Here is a 15,618-nt window from a genome sequence, read left to right on the forward strand (position 1 = left end):
CCTAGTTCCCTACACAGGCCACAGAGGGGAGTGAGCAGTGAATACCTCTGGCTGTATTAGCTGCAACGACATGGTAAAATGCTACCGCTGGGCTTCTGGACATAAAGGCAAAGCTACACTGTAGCTAACCTGGGATCGATGTGCCATTCTGGGCCGCTATACCACATTGTTTCACCAACCAGTAGGGTAAGTGCTATGGGCCATGATGGAGTCTGAAAAGGTGGGTTTTCAGACTACGGTGGAAGATTGGGAGGAGTTTCACCACCTGTACGCAACCTAACGCACACAAACAAACACACACGCACGTATTAACTGTATATATGATGCTTTCGGGGGATGCCAGTACATTACAGTGACAGTACAGTACAGTAGAGGGACCGCCACATAACTCTGTCATTTCTCAACCGTTCTCAACGTTTCGGACGCGGGGCGGCTCACAGGAAACCGGGCCAGCACCCTGGGTGCGTCCCTGTGGGTCTGGAACCCACAGGAAGATATTTTAATATCTATATGCCCCCCTATGCCCCGCAGGTGCCCACGGAGTGCGAGAGGAGCCCCAGTTTGTGACGGCACGCGCTGGAGAAAACATCATCCTGGGATGCGACGTGTCCCACCCCCTGAACGGGCAGCCCTACGTGGTGGAGTGGTTCAAGTATGGAATGCCCATCCCCTTCTTCATCAACTTCCGCTTCTACCCTCCTCATGTGGACCCGGAATATGCCGGTAAGATGTGGTGGCCATCTTTTTTTAACCCATTCTGGGTCCTATACTAAAAATAGCAGATCTACAAGCTCATAGCGCGGCACCGAGTGCCGCGCTACGAGCTTGTAGGTCTGCTATTTTTGGGAAAACGTTTTTAACTCGAATCTTTGCTTCTGAGGGGTTCCTGGAACAGCATATTTTCAGCTGGGGGTCTGTGGCCAATTACATATAATTGTTGGGGTCCTTGACATGAAATATTGAGCACTACTCCTATAGACACTGTCAGGATTTAGAAGACATTTTTTTTACATTTTGACGTCAGGCCTAAATGGGTTAAATATGAGTATTAGAAATGTCCAATTACAATTAACACAAAATGGCTATATCCGCTCAGCTACTGTATCTGAACACTCAGTTCAGGTACTAACAGCCACAACAGAAATACATATACTATATGAGCGCGGCATTTACGATCAATTCAAGACGTAAAACGACTGGATCACAAATAACGCAGTACAGTATCACACAGTATTATTATTATTTACCTATTTAGACCTGGACCGATTCTAAAACCTTCAAATTCATATTCAAAAAAGGAAAAAATAAATATGTTGCTATATGAGACAGAAGTGTATGTGACACAGGAGGGCGTGAGTGCGTGCATGCATGCGTGCGTTTATCCTGTTTGTTAGTGAGCTTGCACATTGGTTATTTTCACTATTTTAGAAATTCAAGAGACGTATTTAATGGTGTATTTTGGTATGTCTGGTTCCCGTGCGGAGACATAATGTGGAGCTGAAAGGGTGTGGGAGCCCGACCTTGAATCCCACACTGGCATCATGAATCTCCAGTTAGAATCTCAGCGGTGGAGGTTTGAAATGGAATTATATCCGTAGCCTCTCACATTAAATTACACTCTATTTGAAAAGGCAAAGACCTCTCGTGGAAGTGGATAGCGTTAATCTCATCATTAACGCTATTAAAGTCGTTAATTTATTCCATTCACAGGCCGTAAATGTACAATTCCGGGGCTGGTGGGAAAGAAATCTTCCTAAAGGGAAGATTGATTGCAAGAGTGCAATTTTCTTTGGAAAGTTTGGGATGGACCAGAGAGAGAAACAACTATAGGATCATGGTTAGCCATTCGTGATGCACACCCCGCCATGCCTCACTCAGTTCCACGCAACAACATGGAAAACGTACCCTCTTAAAACAGTACACTCCCTTCAACAATAAAATAAAAGCTAAAATATATAAGCACTTTTAGATGTCAGAGCGGAATAGATTTGAAAGAACGAGTTGTGCAGGCTTTGCTTTTTGCCATTCAGACCCGCCCTCCACTTAGACCCTCATACAACGAACATTTGACAGTTCTAGCTCTTTGCAATCATCAGCCATTTATTCCCCTACTGTGCCCACCCCAATCCTAGACAAGGCGCTTTGTTTCCGTCAGTATCAACGGAATTTATCAAGCTGTATAGGCCTACATACAGCAGCAAATTGATACCGATAACGGCATCCTGAAATGAGTTGTGGGGTCAAGGTCAAATGTTGCCATTTAGCTCCATAAAGGCTTGCATTGTGTCCACTATAGATTTGGTTGATGCCTGGGCTTGATTTGTCAAGCCCTAACAGTAGAGTTACTCTTCCTGTGATGCTTGCATTGCCAGATGGACATGAATGTTGTCCATCCATCCATCCATCCATCTTCAACCGCTTAGAGGAGTGACTTCCTCCTAGGGGATCCCAAGACATTTGTATTCATTTCTTTGTGTTATTATTTCATATTTAAAAAATGGTGAAATTAGTAGATCTACGATCTACAATCTCATTTATTCCGAAGTCTGACAGTAGAGGGCGCAAATCCACAGGTTCATGTACTTTTTATTTGCATTATAATCCCCATAGGGGGATCTTAGATCGCCTCATATAATTACTGTGTTTGAAAAATAAACATGTCACCCCGGCCGTTTCACTCATATGGATATTAAGAATCAACTGACTGAGAGAAAACGCTAATGTTACTGCTACTGAATTAGTTACATTTTCGCTAGAAGCAGACTGTATCATATATGAGTGACTGACTGTTGCAAACGATACAGAGACACCTCCCTGACAATAACGCCGAGACAGCTTGTCTATTTTTGGACCACAACGCTTATATGAAACGATTTTAAGATCACCCCATGTTATTCTCCATAGAGAAATTACTTCCGCGCACCAGGGGAATCGAAGGGATGAGCGAGTTACGTCAGGACTTCGTGCTCTATAGTGTTGTTCCCCGGGGCGATATCTTTTTTTTGTCTCAAGCTGAAAAAGTACATGGGAACGGAACCCCTGCCATAAAGGCTTACTGTACTACTGTACTTACTGTACACTGTGTCCACTTTTAGATTTGGTTGATGTCTGGGCTTGATTTGTCAAGCAGCTTTTATACTTGACTGTAGTTGGACATGCCAGCAGGCACACTTACTGTGCGGGAGGACGAGACTATAGATGTAAGTGAGATAAGAAGCGAGTAAATAAGAAAACAAACTAGAAAGAGGCTGAGTGTAGGACCGTGGTTGCCAAGCACGGAGACAGACCATCAGAACGATTGAAGATGAATGTCCAGAAAACCCAGACTAGACAGACTAAAGAAACATTGAGCCGGGAGCAGGCACAGCATCCCACTGTCAAGCTAAGCTTCTCCTGTCTTCATCCGCTGCTCCAAAAGAAGCGTGGCATTTTAACACCCGAAAGCTCATAAATCTGCTTTGCCCTTCTGTCAAAGTTTCGAGGAACTGTAGAACATTTTGTTTTCTGATCTATATCTGGCCTTTTCTAGTAGTCAAAATGGAATAATGGTATAGACAGTGACACAAAGATAAATACATTTCCACTATAGGTCACACTGTAAAATGACCCTTAAAGGGCACGGTGGCACAATCGGTGTAGTGCTGTCGCCTCACAGCTAGAAGGTCCTGGGTTCGATTCCCGCTGGCGACGCTGTGGGCGCTGGGGGGTGTGTTCTCTCCTCCGTGTCATCAGTGTCCATACCCGAGTTGGGGTTGGCGAAAGGGACGTTTCTGTGTGGAGTTTGCATGTTCTCCCCGTGTCCCCTAGGGTAGGTACCCTCACAAAAAACTACCTCCCCCTGGCCAGCAAGGGCGCCTGATGGAGGGGAAAGGAACTGGTCGGAATAACGTGTTCCTTCCACATGCTATGTCCGTCCAGGGAAACTCCCCCCTGTCAGGTGAAAAGAAGCAGCTTGGACTCCTCATGCATAGAAGGAAGCATGAGGTCAGTCCGCTGCCCTCCCCAGGTTGGCAGAGGAAATGTAGCGCCCATTACATTACATTATTGACACTGGGTTAAAAAATGGGTTGCAAAGATCGTGGGATAAAAATTTAAATAAAAAGAAGTGTAATGGAAGTCACCGTTGAAACATTAGGTTGTTTGTTGCATTTACAGTCAGGTCACCGATTGCCATATTTTAGCATACTACACGACCTCTCTGATCAACAGAGAGGTTGTGCGAATGCTAGGTCACCAGTTTTGATGAGACACCCAGCTCTAGGTTTCATGGCTACATGTACTGTATATTTAAGCCAATAGTTTTACTGCACAGCAACTCGATTTTAAAACAATGCTGTGGGTTGATATGAAAGAAGTCCTTTGTAATTGCATCGCACACCAAGCTCTGCTACACTTTGTGAACTTTGTGAGCTGTTTTTATTATGCGCCCTTTTGTGAACACTGGAATCTGAGCTCTCTGTTATGGGAACATAACATCCTTTCTAATAGTAATTCTAATAATAATGGAGGTGAATAGAGAGGAAGGAGTGGGGCTGAAACATTTGCCCAAGCATGGAGTATTATTTTATTCTTTATTCTTTTTTAATGATCAGGGTCAAATGTTGGGTCACAGACTGCATGGATCGCAACTAGGCTACATATCCTTAAAAAAAAAAAAAGAACATAAGAATGACTTTTTTTTACTATTTTGAAAAACATTTTTCAAAATAGGATAGGAGGGCCCTATCCGATGATCTAAGGCAGCGCACAGGGTTATGGGGTTGCAGCAAATCTCTGACCATGTAGAGCTTTAAAAGTAATCAATAAAATCTTAAAATCAATTCTGTAGCTCACAGGGAGCCAGTGAAGACTAGCTAAAATAGGTGTGATATGTTCACGTTTTCCCGACAAAAATTAGGCGGGAATATATATATATATATATATATGTTGTGGAAAGGATTGGGGGGAAAGGAGAGGGTTAGGATTACCAGGAGATTGTCAGGCTTTGATAATGCTGACGTTTTGATCCCATGTTCACTCTCCCCCAAAGCCCTTTGTTTAGCCTATGGTCCATATTGCTAGACACCATCTGTTATGAATGACGCGGTTGGCAGGTTGCCTGAATCATCATCATCAATACTGCTCTGTTGGGGGCGTTTGATCTGTACTTTGAATCACCAAGTCAAAGTCATGTCTGCTTTGATGGGGTTGACAGATTTGACAGACACTGACTGTGTGTGCAACCATAGTTGAGACATCGGTTCAGCAGTGGTGGTATAGTACACAGCATGATACAGTACAGCAGGGTTCCCCGATACATTTTCCTCAAGGGCCATATAGGGTACCAGGCTGGGGGCCGAGTCCGCGTGAGGTCGAGGCCAGGGCAAGCCCCCATTTGAACAGGATGCCCAGTTTGACATGCATTTATATCTGGGGGACCCCCCAAAAAAGAAAAAAGGGCCGCAAATGGCGTGATTGGCCAATGATGTGTAATTGGCCGCCGACCCCCATCTGAAAATATGTTGTTCCAGGGACAACATATTGCTGGTTGTCCCTGGATTTGAGTTAAAAACGTTGGCTCTGAAAGAATATATTATATTTAAGGATTTGCGCGATTTTTCAATAATAGCATACCTACAAGCTCATAGCGCGGCACTCGGTGCCACGCTATGAGCTTGTGGATCTGCTATTTTTCAATAGCTAAAGTATAACATAATGCTTAAAACACCAAAAGGGGTTCATTCCCTGAAACTCAGTCCTGTCTCATTCATTGTTTCTCAACATCGCCTCCATATTAGTCTAGTTGAGTACACCAACGTTTTATGTTATAAATGTGTCAAACTAGGGGTTTTTCATGATGCTGAATCCATTCCAAGCATTAGTTTTGCAAAAAATCACTCATTGGGCTAAAAACGGCCATTGCCGTCATCACAAATGTGATGTCAGCACAATTGGGCAAGTGGGCATGGCCGTGTTTAGCCCAAATGTTTTTGCAAAACAAATGCTTGGAATGGATTCAGCATCATGAAAACCCCCTAGTTTGACATGTCACATGCTACATAAAGCATGATGAAATTTTTTATATTTTACCTTCTATAGGTTGGTAATGGTATATGGTCACATATTATGCCGATTACAAAAATTGCTCAGCATTATGCAAGCTAGCATCCGGCAGTTTCTACATGCTGGGGACCCATACTAAACATTTATAACATAAAACGTTGGTGTACTCTACTCCGGGTTCACAATGGGGCTCTATGGGCATGGCTACTAGACTATTATGTTATGGGTCTCCTCAAGAATGCTCACCATGGGGTGGTGGTGCCATTTCTTGCACCGTCCCTGAGGTGGACTGTCATTCTGTGGTCACTTCGAACAAGGTTTCAAACGACAATGGCTTCTATTTCAGCGTCATAACTTTCCAGGAAGAGAAAGGCTGTACGTAGTTCGAGTGCATTCTCTGGCAGTGGCATCATCAGACTCCACTGGCTGTACCCATAACCATATAACCTAATTAACTCACATTTGCACTTCCATTTGCAGTTAAAATAGCACTGAGTATGTTACTGTCTACTGTGTGGCCTGACTTGAACCACCAACCAATTACTCATAAGCACTGTTGTATAACCATTGACCAGTTTAAACTTAAATGGTCTCTCAGTAATATCACTCTGTACACTATGGAGCTGGCTGAATCCTGAATTGACAACGCACGCTCTTTTTTCACCCTATATAATAGCCAATCTACAAGCCTGTACAGTAGTTTTTTTGCCAAAATGTTCCTCTAGAATGGATGCAGAATGTAGAAAATGAGTGTATCAAGTACAGTTGCAAGTATAGATGGTTAATATTACTTTCTCTTTTCTCCTCCTCTCTCCTATGTCTTCTTCATTCTCACCCTCCCGCGTTCCTTCTTCTTCCCACTACTTTCTTTCTTTCTTGCCTCCATCTTTTTTTTCCCCCTCCACGCCAGGTCGGGCCAGTCTGCACGGCAAGTCGTCCCTGCGGATAGAGAAGTTGCGTTCAGACGACCAGGGCTGGTACGAGTGCAAGGTGCTCATGTTGGAGCAGCAGTACAACACCTTCCACAATGGCAGCTGGGTGCACCTCACCGTCAACGGTGAGTCCATGACGTGTCATTTTCAAATGGCCCCCGAAATGTATATATAGGGCTGAAGCAAGCACCCCTCTCTCCAACGTTGAAGCACTGGGCCCTAGTTGCGAACGCAGTGAGCACTAACTATGAAACCTACAGTAGCAGAACATGTCTGTCTGTCTGTCTGTCTGTGTGTGGGAGTCACGCTGTAACACCACCCGTCTTCCAGTGACATCATCGATTGGGAATACACGCTAATAAAAACTGCAGGCTTTCTAGTCCTGAAAAGTTGCAATGTGAAAATGGAAGCCATTGTTCTCACGATAATGAAAATCTAAACATTTTTGTCAAAAACTCTTGTTTAAAAAATAATTTGCCTAATGATGACGTCACTGGAAGACGGTTTCTAAACTGCCCACAGCCCTCCTATGAGACACAGACTGAGTAGAAAAAAATCGTGCCATTTTATCATGATTATTAGTGAGGACCTATTATAATTATGAAGATAGGTTGAAAAGTGGTCCTTTAATGTATGTTTTGTAACAATAATCAAAATCTACAAAGTAGCTAGTAGCCCGACTGAAGTTTTCAAATAAATGTAGTGGAGTAAAAAGTACAATATTTTGGATCCGAGGTGTAGTGGAGTAGAAGTAAAAGTATTGAAAATAGTAAGAAAGTAAAGTACCTCAAAATTACCTCAAAGTTGTACGTAGTACAATACTTTAAGTAAATGTTACTTTCCACTTACATTTGTACACTCAAAGTTACAAATGGATAAATTAATACTGTTTGCTGAGTAATGGTGACGTATCCTAAAAAGGAAACGTATCGTAAAAGTAGTGTACGCTCGCGCGCGCACACGCACACACACACGCAAATGAACACTCACACTTTCACACGGGCACAAACAATGACAGGAGCTGTAACTCTCCCAGAAGCAAGATATATGCACTGAGCCCAGTGCATTACACTCTCACTCACTCAGGACTAGCTCAAGCATTCACGCGGTCAGTTAATCAGACACATGCACACACACACGCGCACGCAGACACACGCACGCACGCACGCACGCACACAGACACCCAGACATGCATACATTGACACTGGTTGCCATGGTAACAGACACACCAGGCGCTGTCACACGCCCCTGTGGTCACAGCACATTAGCTCAGTTTCATCTGTGCTGTTTGACTTCCCGTCCTCTCTCTCTCTGTGTCTCTCTCCCCCACTCTCTCTGGAGAAACACCAAGTGTTTAAAGCCCCAGGCCCTGTCCTTTTCTCAGTCTCCACTCACTCACTCACTCACTCACTCACTCACTCACTCACTCACTCACTCTTGCTGTTTACACTGCACGCAAGCACGCACACTCTCTCTCACACACTCTCTCTCTCTCGCACACTCTCTCTCTCTCTCTCTCTGTCCCACAGCTGTCTGGTTAACACCTCTCACCACTTTATCAGGATTAAAACACTGATAACACAGCTGGTAGCACAAAGCACAGGAGTGCCAAGTCCATTGTCCCTGGCCGTCAGGTTGCTGCTGTCCACCACACAGTGGCAGAGGACGCCAAATAATGCCTAACTGCTATGTTTGATTCAGACAAATCAGGGATCATGTCATGTTATAGTGTAGCATTACGTGGAGCCCCGGATTGAACCCGGGGCCGGGGCTACCCACTCGCCAAACCAATGCGTGACATGTACCGTGCCAATAGGACTAAGCCCGATTGGCAGGGCTGTTGCGGGCTGGGTCTTGGCTGGGAACTACAATCACCCCCCCAGTCTTTGAAGCGCGTCCTCACGCTTTTCACTTTGTGGGAGCCCCGTGTTCAATCCCGCGTAATGCTATAGGTTTATTTATTTGACATGGATGGACATCACAATCACATTGGACAAACCATGATGCACTGCTTTACAGTGTACTACCTCTAGCTAGTGTCCAGCACCTGTCCTGGTAGTATATGGTACCAGCCACTTTCAAAACACCTGTCCTGGTAGTATATGGTACCAGCCACTTTCAAAACACCTGTCCTGGTAGTATATGGTACCACCCACTTTCAAAACACCTGTCCTGGTAGTATATGGTACCAGCCACTTTCAAAACACCTGTCCTGGTAGTATATGGTACCACCCACTTTCAAAACACCTGTCCTGGTAGTATATGTTACCACCCACTTTCAAAACACCTGTCCTGGTAGTATATGGTACCACCCACTTTCACCTGTCCTGGTAGTATATGGTACCACCCACTTTCACCTGTCCTGGTAGTATATGGTACCACCCACTTTCACCTGTCCTGGTAGTATATGGTACCACCCACTTTCACCTGTCCTGGTAGTATATGGTACCACCCACTTTCACCTGTCCTGGTAGTATATGGTACCACCCACTTTCAAAACACCTGTCCTGGTAGTATATGGTACCACCCACTTTCACCTGTCCTGGTAGTATATGGTACCACCCACTTTCAAAACACCTGTCCTGGTAGTATATGGTACAACCCACTTTCAAAACTAATTTGGGTCAATTCTCCTTCTACGGCACAAAAAATGCAGATCTCTGGCATCTTTTAAAACAGGCCTGAAAATCCACCTTTCAGCAGGCCCAAGGGAGAGGAAATGTTCACCCCCCCCCCTTTCCTTTTTCCCCTCATTGTATATACAGTGTTTTTATTTTTACTGTGTCGTCATGGATTATTATTCTTTTTTTATTTTTTATTTTTTTACCTATGATATTGAATTTTGTTGTTATTGTTCATGTCATGTCATGTCTATGGATTTATTGCATAGGGCCTACATGGAAACAAGTGCGATCCCTTTTGGACTTGGTCTGTTGCTGTTTTTACATTTATGTCTTAATAAACTATTCAATCAATCAATCAATCAATCAAAAGTCCAAAGGAGGTTTTCTAAAATAGTATAACATAGTCTAAAACCCAATCAAGTACAAAAATAATAATATACTATAGTAATATTTAACATTTTAATTTCAAACCCAATACATTAACTATTAATAAACAAATTAAACAAAAGAAGATGCTTTGTTATCCGCTGTGCTTGTAAAATAGCCTAATTTTGAACGGAGGTCAACAGTGGAGGTCAGTCACAGACAGGTTTCATTTTAAAATAACTAGCAAAGCAGGGACATGACTGACAACAGATGCTAAATGAGACTGATGATTCCGTGGCCGCGGCCAAATGAAGTAACCTTCACTCAAAGCTGCCATTCATTGTGCAGAAAGCGCTGATTCACATTGCAGAACGCAGCGCTGGAAGGCTGTAGATAACATGCACGCTGACATAAATCAACGTCGGATCCTGATTTGCTTGGATGGTCATTTGTCCTGAGATGTCCTCAGACGTGTAGAGCTGTGCCAGCTGCATGGGCACCCCAGACATGAGTGTAAATACAAAAGTATAGGCTATATATATGCTATAGCTTTTTAGCCGATCAGACAAAAGCCTGCAGCTGATTGTCATTACTATTGTATGGATGTGCTATTATAGAGTGTTTGTCCATATAGCATTATATAGCATAGCGCTGGACGATTACTTAAAAGCACTGGACGATTACTTAAAAAAAGAAGAATTAATTTATCCCACGATTTTTCACCCAGTGTCAATTATCTAATGTAATCCTGGGCGCTACACTTCCTCTGCCAACCTGGGGAGAGAAACGGACTGGCCTCATGCACTGCGTGAAAAGAGGAGTTAACAGACAATTATGGGCACTGTAGTTTGCCCGTGAACCTCAAGTTTAGCGGGCATATATACAGTAATATACGGCAATATACAGGTGTGATGGTACAATTCGGGAATTTACCGGAATTTGTTGGAAAGTTTAACGGGAGTTTATATAATAAAGTTTATATATATCGGTATCGGCGAATATGCCAGTCTAACCAGCGATCCGACACAGGGGGGTAATTAAGGGGTTGACACTATGGCAGGTAAATAAAAATGTTGGGGCATCATGTGGAGTTTGCTTTGGAGTTGCCCAAAACTGCAAGTGCACATTATGAGTGAGGAGTCTGCTATAAACACAACACGAGATACTGTATATAGCTAGATAGCTATAAACACTATTCCCGGTCGGTAGTGGTATCGGAAAGGAAAGAATGGCGGGACATCCCTATAGTTGCACTAGGAGCTCTCCAGGTCCAGGCCTTGGCATGTACCGTTCGTTGTTAAATGTAGCTTGACCAGCACTTATTTATCCGGCTCCATTTACAGTCCATGATGGGTATTTTATCCCATCATGATAAAAAATGTCAGGGGGGACTGTAGGACCCCTGCAACTGAATCTAAAGATAATAGCTTCGTTTAGCAAAGAGCTAGAAGCTGTGAGACTCCGAAGCAACAGCCAAACTGCTCCGGATGCCTCAGAGTACATTTACTTTTAGGAGTAATCCCATTACAATACTTATACTTAACTTTAGCTTTTACCAAAATACTTTAAGTAAATAGCTAATATGAACAGGAAGGATTACCCCATCACCAAAAGATTACCTTATTTCACCAGAAAGAGAGACGTCCATTTCAGAGGGAGGTTTTTAGTCGTTTTATATCATCGTTTCAGAGAGAAATAGAACATGGATTCACAAACACAGCAATAATAATCAAATACAGAGCCTAGACCCCGTGGGGGATCTGGTAGGTTGGGTTTCTCTCTACCGTCTCCCAAAATGGAATCCGGTATATATACCTTTACAATACAAAATGGAGGATCGTACAAAGCGACGTGGCACGACCGAGGAGTATCGGACACTTGATGGAATTTTACTGGGTAAATGGAAAATTACAAAACACAGAAGTCTATCTAGGCCTCAAAGGATAAATTTGTCAGGGAAGGGGGTGCCGGCCCGGTTGCTATGGCACCCGGCTGATAAGATAGCCATGCGAGGTCAAATTCATGTAGGGAGACAGAGACTGTACAACACTAACTAAGCGCCAAAAGACAGCGTGAAGTCACAGGGGCAACCAGATTAAAAGGGTCAAAAGGTCAAAGGAAATGGTCAATCAAGCATAAAATATAAACAGATAGAAATTATCTATCAAACCCATCGCATTTTATGCGCGAATGATCATATGACCTTTGACAAAATCAAAACCTCAGGGGAAACTTTACTTTATACTATGGATAAAATGGAACATGAAAAATAAAAAACACAATGATTTCAACTTTACTAGGCATAAAATCCTTAATTAGATGGTACTTTGGGAAAGAGAAAGAATGGCTTTTCTTTCTTGATGATGACGATGGTGATATCTTCGGGAGTGGCAACCACCCCAGCAAACCGTTGCAGCCTACCTGGCCGGCGAGATGTGTCATTTGACCACATGAATGTTCATTTTTAGAGCAGTTCTTCTTTTGGCTCGTCATCAGTTCGTTGTCAGAACTGAATCTGCGAGAGTTCTTTTGGCTCGTTTGTCGGAGCCGATTCTTCGCCCCTTCCCCCCCTAATGACAGGTTCACAGATACACTCGATCTCTGCAAACAGACTTGGAGAGGGGAAACGGGGTATTCTGCATGCGCTCCAGCGCGATGTCGCAACAATGTCTTTGGGAGTCCCTTAAGTACCATAAAAAGGTCAAAATATAGAATCAAGTTGATTCCGGGGTGAATTAAATGCCTAGTCCAATCAAACTCATGATGATAAAAACCAAAACTAATAAAATGTAGAAGGAAATGTTCCTATATTGACAATTTAGGGGAAATATGAAATGACTAAAACCTTTTTATAAAATCAAATGAAATCAACAATAATGTAATACAATTGGAGGTGATTAAACGTAGCTTGGAAAGCGTAAATTAGCAAACAAATAACAACAACCACATAAACATGAAAACAAAAAATTTAATAAATTTGTTCCAAATGGGAAATCTATGGGCAACTAGTTAGACTGTTCTGGGGTTGGGCCTAACCAGTGAATTTAGACAGATCTGCACTGGGGAGTCGGGTCTGGTGTCAAACCTTGTATACAAGAATGGAATTTCGAAGTCCACAATCCACCACAAACTTTTCAGAGACTTGACGCAGAGAGAACATCAAGCATAAAATATAAACAGATAGAAATTATCTATCAGTCCATCTCTCCTTATTTTCATACGTTGGCAGTTATCAGCGATTTGGTCGTATAGTACTTTAGTACATTAGCGTCGTTGGCAATGAGCGAGCAATAGTGATGCATAGATAGATGGCGGGTGAGTGCCTTGCCACACTGATGATACTTCTGATGCAACAGAACAACTCATTCTGGACGGGAACCCCTTTTTGTGTTTCAAGCATTATGTTATACTTAAGCTATTGAAAAATAGCAGATCTACAAGCTCATAGCGCGGCACCGAGTGCCACTATTTTTGAAAGATCGTGAAAATGTGACACACATCTTTGAATATATAGAGCGAACGTTTGTAACTCAAACCTTTGCTTCTGGGGGGGTCCTTGGAACAACATATTTTGAGATGGGGGGGTCGGCAGCCAAATAATTCTAGGGGTCCTTGACGTGAAATAGTTTGAGAACCACTGACATAGAAACATAGGGGTTTTTCAGAAAACTGTCGTGATTTAGAAGACATTTTGTAGAATCGGTCTCGGGCGAAACGGGTTAACGTTCCTGTGAGCGTTTCTGTGAGTGTTTATTAAGGAGGGACAGGAGGTTATGGTGGTGAGAATGAAGTCATAACGTATCACCCTACTCCCCCGTGAAGGGATTATTGATTATATAATGAGGGTTCAACACAAAATGATGACTGAACTAGAAACATGTGCTTCCTGTGAGCAGGTCTCCGCCTATATATGACTAGTATAGACAGAGGGCTATATCTTGCGCCACCCCTTAACCCTTATCACTAAACTTATTTTCTTTTTACTATTTTGAAAAAGATTTTCGAAAACAGTAAAAAATTGCAAATAAGTTTAGGGATAATTTTATAAGGGTGGCGCAAGATGGAGCCCAGTATGCCCATATATTGGAATGTACAATACACTGTACATAATAAATGGGCACATTTTAAAAGTGATATTGTAAACAATAGTTATCTGGGCATCTTGTCAGGTGTAAACCGCATATATACAACTGACACCACATCAAAGCATTATGTTTGGCTATTTACAGTTTGTGTGAGAGAGAGATAGATGTAGTTTGACACTACTGTGTCAGACAGTGTACAGTAAGTGTTATTATTTGGGCCAGAGATTTGCACTCTTCTGGTTCACCTTTCGTGTTGAATGATGATGATCTCAAAATCACACTTTTAGCACTTGAACAAACAATAAACAGAATCTTCCACTATATTAATTATAGCACCAAGTACCGGTACTTAATTTGAAAAGAATTTGAAAAAGATGTATGTTTCGCAGTAAGTGATACTGTAGGCAGACAAAAAAAGAAAAAAGTAAATGGACTCGTTTTTTTCACATTAACAGAAACCACTTTCTTTGCGTATTATGACCAGGCTTTCAAGTTTGTTGAAAATGTTCAACTGTAGGCTACTACTCGATGTGTCATGTAATAATGAATAATGAATTGCAATTTCATAGGGCTTTTCTATGCACTACGTGCCTACTCAAAGCGCTCACAATGGTTCATTCATTCATGCATCATTGGGAGGTGAAGCGGCGAACAGTCGACGCCAGCGTCCTCACTTCCCACATTCACACCCACCAATGGTGGCGAGCTCACAGCGACTGACTCATTGGAGGCAATGTAGGGTTCAGTGTCTTATTGCCCGCAAGGACATTTCGACATGTGGACAGGAGGAGCCGGGATTCGAACCGCCGACCTGCTCTACCTCCTGAGCCCTATACTGTAATGTGGTACAGTTGGCTGACTTCCTGGGACAATACTACCCAATTGTATTATTTCCTCCAAACTCTACGGTGATTTAATTCGACCAGTTCCACACTGCAGCTTTTCCCCTCTCCCTCGCTGTGCACACCCTTTACCCATGTGAGGTGCAAGGCGAACAAACCAAGCAAGGTTTCGGATCTTGCAGGGTTAGTGTTCCCTGCTCCCCTTAAAATAGCTTATTATAGCTTCAAAGCCAACACCCCCCCAACCACCACACCACCCCCCCCGACCCCCACCCCACCCCATAGGCCCCCGCCTCCTGCTTGTCATGCTTTCTGCAGCGCTGTGCTCCGCAGTGCTCGACTTGTGAAGCTGCACAACATTTTTCACGCCCCCCCCCCACCCCCCCCCCCATGTACCTCTACTGTACTTTGTTCCGTCAGTTTTCTTCTTTAAAGTTGTCTCCTTGAAAGGTAATTCACTTCTCCTACCCATCGCATTCCTTCTTCACTTCTCCACCCTCTCTCTCTCTCTCTCTCTCTGTGTGTCTTGCTCTGCACAGATTGGGCAAAGAGGGGATAGAAGAAGTGTCGCTTATACCATGTCACGGTCTGAGTCCAGACTTACTCACATGACCACTGGCCACTACTTATGCCCAATAGGATTAACGAGAAGCTAGAGGCCAGGCAGGCAGTGTTGTGCCAAAACATCCACTCCAAAATACTGCATAATATGCTATGATGATGAAGG

At 43.3% G+C, this 15,618-nt stretch overlaps 1 protein-coding gene across 1 annotated transcript in view; it reads left to right on the plus strand.

Moving 5' to 3' along the window:
* The window catches only part of igsf9bb (immunoglobulin superfamily, member 9Bb), a 148,830-nt gene that overhangs the window by 50,220 nt on the left and 82,992 nt on the right, over nucleotides 1-15,618 (plus strand). Inside the window, exons 2-3 of the mRNA XM_083764167.1 lie at nucleotides 532-723; nucleotides 6,953-7,099. Coding sequence (XP_083620293.1) covers nucleotides 532-723; nucleotides 6,953-7,099 — 339 coding nt within the window. The remainder of the gene's footprint in view (nucleotides 1-531; nucleotides 724-6,952; nucleotides 7,100-15,618) is intronic.

Source organism: Protomyctophum parallelum, assembly GCF_964188405.1.
Source record: "Protomyctophum parallelum genome assembly, chromosome: 1".
Classification (NCBI taxonomy): domain Eukaryota; kingdom Metazoa; phylum Chordata; class Actinopteri; order Myctophiformes; family Myctophidae; genus Protomyctophum; species Protomyctophum parallelum.